General features: G+C 42.6%; 1 protein-coding gene across 4 annotated transcripts in view; it reads left to right on the top strand.

Annotated features, from left to right (window-relative positions):
• The window catches only part of HNF1B (HNF1 homeobox B), a 92,341-nt gene extending 89,591 nt beyond the window's left edge, over positions 1-2,750 (top strand). For all 4 annotated transcript variants that reach the window (XM_016429224.2, XM_016429223.2, XM_016429222.2 and 1 more), the window contains one exon: positions 1,592-2,750. In XM_016429224.2, the coding sequence (XP_016284710.1) occupies positions 1,592-1,612 (21 nt within the window). In that variant the 3' untranslated portion in view covers positions 1,613-2,750. The remainder of the gene's footprint in view (positions 1-1,591) is intronic.
• Positions 2,751-10,000: the final 7,250 nt, after the last annotated feature.

Here is a 10,000-nt window from a genome sequence, read left to right as displayed (position 1 = left end):
TGAAGTCAACTAACTATGCACTTTGTGAGTGATGAAACAGCAGAAGGCTAAGAGGACCTCACAGAAGAGGAGAGAGAATGCCCTGGTCCAGAATCTTCCATAATGGACCTGCCCTAGTGTGATTCAGAGATGCCTTGGCAGTGGTTATCATCCATAATCCTTGTCTCTCCAGAGGGATTCTTCACCCTTTTATTGCTAACAGGCCAGTCAGAGTTACAGAAGCCAAGGCCTCCATTCCTTCTCAGCCCTTCCTTCTCTTCAAGAGAGACTGGCTTAAGGGATCTCCCCTGTGCCTCTGTTGACACTTCCCAAAGGTGGTAGGCCAAAACTGAAGCAGGAAGGGGGTAATGAGGGCCTGCTCCCCCTACCATGGGCCAACCCCACAATGAACCCCAACCTTGAACACCATGAGCACTGGGCATGTACTCTATGGAAAAAGTCAAACCTTCATATCAAAGTCCAGTTGGGTAATGAGTATTTTGGAGTGTCTACCAACCAGAGCCCCTTCCCTAAATTGGCCAGGAGAACGGGCTGGCTGTTGGCTTTTCAGCTTGCCCCCTTGTTTCACAGAAGCCTGGATGCACACACAGGAAACCATCAATAATATCTCTGCTTGATTGATGCTAGCAGAAAGTAAGCCCCCCTGAGGGCAGGAATTATTTTCTTTTTTGGCTTTGATCGCTAGTGCCTAACATTGAGGCTTAGGAGCTGGGTTAGTGATTTCATTGGGGTGGGGGTTGGCTTCCAGAGCCTAACAATGTACATTGGTACCTTCTCTGTTATTTATAGTCTTAATAGAATTTCCTAGAGCACTGAGGTTAAATGAATTAATTGCACAGATCATATTTTTTGGTGGCAGGACTTGATTCCAGGTCTTCCTGTCTTTGTGGGTCTTGCTCCACAAAAATTGGCTGCCTCTTATATTCAGGCTCCACAATTTATTTTCTCCATGTCACTGCTATTATAACTGTTTTTTAAATTATTGTTATTGTTGCTGTTGTTTTTTGCCATACCTTCTGTCTTAGAGCCTTCAGTTCCAAGGCAGAAGAGTGGTAAGGGTTAGGTAGTTGGGGTTAAGTAACTTGCCCAGGGTCACACAGCTGGGAAGTGCCTGAGACCAGATTTGAACCTAGAATCTCCCATCTCTAGGCCTGGCTCTTTATCCTTTGAGCAATGTAGTTGTCCCTCTTTCTATTACATCTTGGGGCCATTACAGGTCTCTTCAATTTAACTTCCACAATTTATTTTCTCACAGCTTTTCTAGATATGCTTGCCACCAATTATATAGCTGTTTAAAGATAGCTAGCATACGGTAGGCTCTTAATAAATAATGTTTGTGGGTAGAGGATCTGGATTCAAATTCTTTCCCTGATGCTTACTCCCTGGGTGGCCTTGAACAAATGACTTCCCCATACCTGTCACTGAGCCTCAGTTTCCTCATCTGTATAATGAGGGCATTGGACCAACTGGCCCCCGAGGTCCCTTCCAGCTCTGAATCTCTGATCCTAGGAATGAATGAGTGTATTGGAAAACCTTGCTCCCATGGGATCTGTGCCCCTTGCTGACTGTTTCTCCTTTCCTCCCTCTCTAGTGTCCTCTGCAAGCCTGGTGATGCCCACTCTTCACCTACTCTGTGCACATCCACAAGGACCCTAGTTCCACACCATCACCCAGCTAACCGTGCTATCAGGGCAGTTGTCATGGAGAAGCACCTGGAGCCGATGGGCGGCATCAAGAGGACCGGATGTCTCTTCCACATCTCTCGGAACAATCTCTCTCCCTCTCTCTTTCTCTCTCCAAGGCTTGGAGTCCATCCGACCCCTTGTTGTGGTGGGGGGTAGGGGACGGGAGGGTTTCGGGGGCTCCGACCGACCACAGACTACATCCCCTGCCAGCAGCTGGATCTTTGCTTTCGTTCCCTGCAGTATTGTGTCAGTGCATCGAGGAGATGCTAAGTATTCGCATTCATTCTAGCAATGAGGAGAGGGACCTGGGACCTGGCAGGAAGTGCTGCTCGCTCAGCCCAGCCACAGAAGAGGAAGAGGAAGATCCCTGCTGTCTGTTAAGTTATGGTCCTTCATCGAACAAACTGATGGAAAAAAAAAACCCAAAACTTGAATCTGTTACTGAGGTTTCAAGAGGAAAGAGGAAGCGTGTGCTGTCGAACTGAGCCAAACACTGTAAATATCGGCAGACTCCCTCTCCCCATCCCACCCCCCAATGATTCCAAGATTTCTTTTAAAGAAGTAAATGTGTCCAATGGTTGTAAACTATAAACTACTGTAATCCAGTGCAATTCCCTGTGGGCTCCCATCCGTCTGTCCCCACACTCTTTCCCCTGTACAGAATACTGGATGCTATTTGAATTGTCTTTGTCATGGTCAGAACCAACGTGGTTGTTTTTTTAAAGAGAATAGAAAAGAAAAGAAAATCACTCCCAGCAGAAAAGAGCCCCAATCTGGCTTTAGGGATGCCATGACATTCCAGAGGACCCTCTTCTTTCCTTCCTTTGATCCTTCAGGGCTAAGATACCTCCTGGAGAATGTGTGATTCTTTGGGTGACTGCCTGATGACAAGTCACCCACTGGGGTTCCAGAAAGGGCCCGAGTTCCAAAACGCAGCTCCTTGAAGGGATTGGGGATTTGGGGCACGAACCCCAAGAAATAGAAGGGTGGAGGGACTGGATGTTGGATCTCAAAAGCAAAAACTGACCTTTCAAATCCCCCTATTAAAACATTTTATTTTAATGATTCCTGGCCCGAAGAGCCTCCCATTTCTGGCCTTGACACTCCCCCATCCTGGTGCCTCTGGGTACCTGTGTCTTCTTCCTGTTCCCCCAGTCTGATCTCCCCTGGGAACTGAAAAATCATGGATTGGAGCTAATTGGTGCTGCCCATGGAGCTGCAGGGGGTGGGACAGGGAGGGAGCTCAGGTTCTCTGTGTTGTTCAGTCTCCAGGCACGGGGCCCTTGAGTCCTGTTTACATTGTCTTAGCCACTGGCTTTACTGCTAATGAAGATTTTGTTCCCACAGTGTTGCTCAGCCAGTAGCTTCGAGGGGGGTCTGGCCGGGGCAATGAGGCATTGCCAAGAGTCCCTAGCAGGGGTGCCTGAGCTAACTCCTCTTTCTCTTCTGTGCCCAAGAGGCAGTCACACAAATGGTGGGCAGGAAATAATCCAGGTTCTTCCAAAGCAAATAGAGCTGACTTTTGTGACTTAAGTTCACAGGAGCCCAGAGGAAAAAAAAAGCCCAAACCCCAAACCCAGTAAGCCAGTTTGGGATAGAGGAAAGACCAGGGGAGGGACCTGGGCTCAAATATTGCTTCCACCATGAATTAGGCCACTTTTTTACAAGCTGCTAAATTCCCTGGGCCTGTTTCGTCATCAGTAAGAGGAGGGATTGTGACTGTTGGCCTCTGAACCAGATAGGATTCCACAGATGATTGAAAAACTTGATCTGAACCATTTGTTCCAATGCCTTGTCTGACTGGCCCGTCAAGCTTTTTCTCAGGGTTACTAAGAAGATGAGTTGGTGTTTCTTGTCCGTCCTTGGAGCCCTCCCTCGTGGGAATGCTAATACACAGCAAAGAAGGAGAAGGGCAAGGCTTGGCCATTCCCCCATCCCGAGACTTAGCCACACAGATAAGCTGGGACCAATGACTTTAGAGGAAGATGATGAAACAGGCCTTTCTTACTGAGCCTTTCCCCCCTCCTTTCTGAGTTTTCTAGCAGAGCTTTTCTTATGGGCAATATAGGCAAAGTGAAATATTTACCAGGACCTCCAAGCATACATACAAGCCCAGTCCACAAGGGAACAGAAAGTCTGGTGGCCTTTGGTCCCTGTTACCATGTAGGGAAGTCCTTGGGCAATTGCCTGGAGACAGAGGGTAAGGAACTTGTCTGTTGTCACATAGTGTCAGTTAAAGGCAAGTCTTCTTAACTCTCTAACCACTATGATACACTCTCACAAATGTGACATAATAGGTACTTAATAAATGTAGGGGGCTCTGAAAAGAGCCATTGTTCAGCAAGAAAGACCATTGCACTATAGTCAAAACACCTGACTTTAAATAGACCTCTGATGTTTACAAGTTGTATAAACTTGGGCTTCTTTTTTTTTTTTAAAGCTCTGTTAGCCTCAGTTTTTTAATCTGTTTAATGGAAGAGTTGGATTAGATGGTGGTCTCTGAGGGCCCTTCCAGCTCTAAAATTTTGATCCTCTGACACTGTGTAACTTTGGCTAAATTCCTTAATTTCTGAGTCTGTTTTTTCATCTTTAAAATGAAGAGGTGAGTCTTGATGACTCCCTAAAGCCCAGCTTCCCAGCCTCAGGGATAGCCTTGAGGTTAGGTCTTCATTTTCAGAATGACAACTAACAACTTTTAGTTGATTTTTCAGTGTTTAAAGCCCTGTCTCCAAAGGCCTGGAAGGGTGGGACTGTCACCTGGGTATAGCAGTCCCAGGCATCACTTAAACATCAAGGGAACACTAGAGTGCCCTTTTCATTTATACCCTACCTACCTTACCTTCATTTCCCTTTTCTGGGACTCCTGGCTTTTGAATAATGTCAGCTATGTATTTTATTTTTTGGAAGAGGTAGGGAAGGAATTCCATTATTTCATAAGATTATCCATGAAAAAATCATGGAGCTGGAAGGGATCTTTAGGGTCATCTGGCCCAACCACTCTGAGATAAGGAAACCAAGGTCCCAAAGAAGCTGGATGATTTTGCTCAGTATCACACAGGGTGTGAGAGGTAGAGTTAAAATCTGAACCCAAGACCTCTGACTCATTAGCTAAAATATAGCTTAAGCTAGGAAAAGAAAAAGAGAGAAATTGACAAGGAAATATAGAAAGAAACTGACAAAGAAATAGAAAGAAACTGACACTGAAGTGCAAGGAAAGTGACTAGAAAATGGACAGAAGGAAAATGACACAAATAGAAGGAAACTAACACAGAAATAGAGAGAAGGAAACTGACAAGGTTCCCCAAGAGATGTTTTCTTAGTTCCTTTAAGTCATAGGGAATGGGAGGACAGATGGATCCAAGTCCCAGGAGTAGGGAAATCAGAGCTGTTTCATGCACAGAAATCCCTCTCACATAGTAGTGGAGACAATCCATTTGGAGTTTAGCCTGAGACAATGTTAAAGACCAGGCTAATTTCTCCCTGGACTAACACCTCTCCAGCCCAGCCTTTTCTGGACATCACCCCCTGCTATTGTCTGGAATCTCAGGGAATGTGGCTGATTCATTTGAATATCAGAGAGCACCAATCAGAATCAGGAAAGCAAACCAGCTTTAAAACAAAAATCATGTAATGCATTCCAAAGCCAAATAGAGAGGCTCTTTGGATTTTCGCTTCTATTAGCATAGATAATTGGGAATCAACTCTCTTTGTTTCAGAGACCAAAATGTAAAGAAGTAGTCAGAGCCATTCTGTGGTTCTTGGGTGCTTCTGTTTGTGTGCAGTCCTGTGGCAATTGTGTACCCAAGGTGTATGTTGTCTCATCCAAGTAGCTTCCCTTTGTGTTTCTTGACTGGTATTTTTGTAGCATTTAGCACAGAGATTTAGAGCTGGTAAGGGCCTTGGGGAATTGGGGGTTGGGTGGATGGAGAGTCATGTAGTCAAACCTTTTTATTTTACAGATAATGAAAGGAGGTCCAAAGTGGGAATTCTATTTGTCCAAGGTCACCTAGATATTCAACAGCCAAGACAGGAACCACACTCAGCTTGGGCTCTAACTCAGGTGTTCTTCCCACTGAATGGTCTTGCATCTAATTTTGATGCTTTCTAAAGAGGGGTCCAATCAACTTAAAAAAAGATAATCATGATTATTTACTGGTGCAGATAACATAGTTTCATTTCTCCCAGGTAAAAGAGAGATTGAAGGGGGTTGGGGGGAGACTAAGTAAGAAAGGGAAAGAGCTGAGAAGAGTAGAAAGAAATGCCCAATGGCCAGAGGCTTTAAAGTTCCTCTGAGGGGGGAAAAATCCCAAGAAGAAATCACCATGCTCACAGAAGGAAGAACAAAGGCTCTTAAGAAGGACCACAGAGGAGTATTTTTTTCCTTTTTGAAAGGTGAGAGAGAGAGCAAAAGAAAAGCAGAAAATGGGGCCCAATCCTCACTGAAGGAAATACCAGAGGCTTTTGTCACTTCTGCAATCCAGAAAGTACTACAAGAAAGCACCAAACCTGATTTGCCAGAGGAAATAAAAAACCTCTGACCCTGGTTTTTATACTTTTTGTACTGCAAAATGTGTTTTGCATTGTGGGGCTGATACTTTTGTAACTGGTGTGTAATTCCCAATCACATCAAAGAACTGGAGGATCATGGGGATCCACAATATCCTTGACCTAAGGGGGCATATTATACAACCTAAGCAAGGGCAGAAGTTAATCTCTGTTGGGCAGGTACCAAATTGACAGCGGCAGTGGTTCCTGTGATTTAGGTGGAGGTTTGTTTGCACACATACAAATGGGCCCTTCTTTTCTCTGGGTATGTGTGTAAAATGGATGTCTACTGCAGAAAGCTTTCTAAAGGAGAAAGTAAAAAAAACTAGGGATGATAGCTTTAAATGAAAGAGTTTCAGAACTTTCACTTTAAGCCCTTTCACTTTATTTGTGTGTGTGTGTTCATGCCAGCAGTGTTCTATCCAGACACAATATAGGTTGTTGCTACCTTTACACATATGTGAATCTACTTTTCAAGAAATGCTCTTCCCAGATTCCAAAAGGCAGCCATGCAACATAGCCTGCTGGGAAGGTGATTCCAGGAAAGAGAGCAGACCAGCAAGAGGTTGGAATCCAAAGTTTGCTGAAGAAAATCTGCTAGGTCCATATGTCCTTTGGGGGTCAGAAATTACTTCTTCCAACTTTCAGAATACTTCAATAAGTCTATAATTTCATCTTTGGGGGTATCACCTCCAATTTATTGAAATCTGAAGCCTGCTTAGCTTGTGCAATTTTTGTCCATGTTCTCTAGATTTCCTGCAGAGGGGGCTACTCAATATGATGAGAATATGCATCCTAAAGACCAATGACAAATACAAGATGGCCATCAGCTACCCCCTGGCTTTTGCCAGTTTCTCTTGTTTGTTTGCGAATCCCTTTGATGGCATTGTTTACGACTCCATAATTTTTTATTTGTAATATGCAACAACTTCTCACGCTTGCCATGTTCCTTTCAGTTACTGGCCTGAGGAATGCTCATTTTCACTTCTTTGGAATGTTGTGGGTTAAAAATATTGGGGGAAATCTGATGAAATTTGCAGAGATCAGTTTGGCACACCACTGACACTTTTTATTCACAGGAGAGCTTAGGAGAGGAGATAGGAGGTAGGAAATAAGAGATTTTCTTATTACTATGCCTAAATCAAACCCTATGCTAAAATCTCTAAGAAACCTTAAATCTAAGAATCTTCTTGCCTGGCAAAGCAGGCCTAACTAACCTACACTGACTAACTAAAATTATATTCGCTATCTAATAAAATAAGACTTTATCTCCTCTAACCTCTTTAACAAGGATCTAAATCCAAACTGTAAAATGGTGAAACTGCCTGACACAGTGACACAGACACCTCAGAACTCCCTGCTTCCTCAGAAGCCAGAGAAATGTAGTTTTTTTCTTAACTGATTTTTTTTTCTTTTATAGTCAGCCTCTTAAAGAGACTGAGGGCCAATCTGTCTGTTACTGTCTCTTAAAGAGACAGAATGAAATTAAGAAAACTCTTTATAACAAGAGACTATAATGTTCTATGTCTGACAGCAATTCTGGAAGAACCCTGGCTTTGGAAAATTTGGATCTTTTTCTAGAATTTGATTTTTCAAAATTATATCCAAATAGCTAGGAAAAGGAGAAGAGGAAAGAACCAAACTCGATTTTATATTTTAAAATAGATAAAAGACCCCAAGTTACCATGAAAGACATGTATGTGACATGCATTTGTTGACATAATTTTTGTCATTTGGTTTGTCATAAGAGGATTGTGTATTATCCATTGGCTTTTAGAAATGCTATCTGATGAAAAAAAAAAGATTTTTCATCCTTATAAAACAGTATTATTGAAACTTCGGTATTTTCAAATTTAGAAGTTTTTTTTCTGTAATTATTAAAAGTAATACTGTAAGAAGTATTTTGTGAATACATAATTTTTTTATTTTTCAACATTACATCCAAATAGCTAGGAAAAGGAGAAGAGGAATGAACCAAACTCAACTTGATTTTATATTTTAAAATAGATAAAAGAGCCCAAGTTAGCATGCTGCTTGACACCAAGCAGGAATTATTTTGGGGGGAGGAAGAGAAGAGGCTCCTGAAGTCGGAATGGGGAAGGGAGAGAGGAGAGAGAGAGAGAAGAAAATGGAACAGACAGGAGAAGAAATGTGGTTCTCTGGCATGCCTCAACCTGGGTCATTGAATTCCAGGATTTAATTCTGACTCTTATCCTTTATTGATCCTAGATGAGGTCACTGCCTCCCACCCACACCCAGAGAGGGAACAAGCTGATTTTCCTTTCTATTTCTTTTTGTTTTGGCACAGATCCCAAATCTGATTTATCACCCCCCCCCCTTTGACACTCCCCCTCCATTTCTTTTTTTGCTATGAGATTCACAGATCCAGCAAACATAAATGGCAAAAAGAGGGCTGTGGGTTTCTGGCTTGTTGTGGGATTTGCTCTTAATGGGAGCAACATCTCAGCAAAAATACAATAGAGGAATACATGTGCAAGCCAGTCATGGTGCATGGAAGCCAGCACTAGAATGCTGAATTGCTCACAGGTGAAAAAAGACTGGCTTCATGTAGCCTTTTTGTTATTTTCCTAAGTTAATTTGCAAATAAATCAAGGAGCATTATTGGTGCTAAGGGGAGCCTCCTCCTGCTTCCTAGGGGTCTTTGTTGGGTGAAGTCCATGAAATAGGTTTTAGGGATGAACCACAGACTGACAATTGAGAATTTAATAGGAGTTGAAAAGGATTTTCTAACCTCAGGTCAGAAGTTGACTTGGGTAAGGGATTTCTTTTGGGTCAAATGGATAGACTTAATCTCAATCTAGTGTGGCTCAACTGGTTTTTGTTGGCTATCTGACTAAATATGCTAATTGTCACCCTCTTTTATGCACTGTATCTGCAAACAATGGGCTCACCAGTAGTTTAGCTTCTAAAAGTGGTCACTCCATAGGTGCTACATGCTCAGGGTTAACTCTAAGGCAAGAGTTCTAAACATATTCTGAGGATCATAGGGGTAGAAAGCAGGGCAGTAAGGTGGCACAGTGAATAGAGTGTCAGGCCTGGATTCAGGAAGACTCTACTTATCTGAGTTCAAATCTGGCCTCAGATACTTACTGGCTCTGTGACCCTGGGCAAGTCACTTAACCTTGTTTACCTTAGTTCTTCATCTGTAAAATGAGCTAGAAAAAGAAATGACAAGATCTTTGCAAAAAAATTCCAAATGGGGTCACAAAGAGTTGGACATGACTGAAACTATTCAACATCAACAACAAAAAAGATTAGAAAATAGCACAAATGAGGAGGATGCTTTTCAATTCTCAGAAGTCATTCAAGAGTTGGTTGAATGAGAAAGAACACTATCCATATTCAGAGGAAGAACTGTGGGAGTAGAAACACAGAAGAAAAACAACTGCTTGATTACATGGGTAGAGGGGATATGGCTGGGGGATGTAGACTCTAAATGAACATCCTAGTGCAAACACCAACAACATGGAAATGGGTTCTGATCAAGGACACAAGTAATACCCAATGAAATTGCTTGTTGGCTATGGGAAGGGTGGGGGAGGGGAGGGAGAGAAATAATGTAACTCTTGTAACCAAGGAATAATGGTCTAAATTGACTAAATAAATTAATTTTTAAAAGAGTTGGTTGAATAATTATGATAATAGCTAACTTTTATATAGCAGTGTGCCAAGCACTTTATAATTATTTCTTATTTGATCTTCACAGCAAACCTGTTGCTATTATTATTCCCATTTTATACACGAGGAAA

The sequence above is a fragment of the Monodelphis domestica genome, chromosome 2, assembly GCF_027887165.1.
Source record: "Monodelphis domestica isolate mMonDom1 chromosome 2, mMonDom1.pri, whole genome shotgun sequence".
NCBI classification, from domain to species: domain Eukaryota; kingdom Metazoa; phylum Chordata; class Mammalia; order Didelphimorphia; family Didelphidae; genus Monodelphis; species Monodelphis domestica.
Note: the sequence above shows the minus strand (reverse complement) of the source record. Positions and strands in the feature narration are given on the sequence as shown.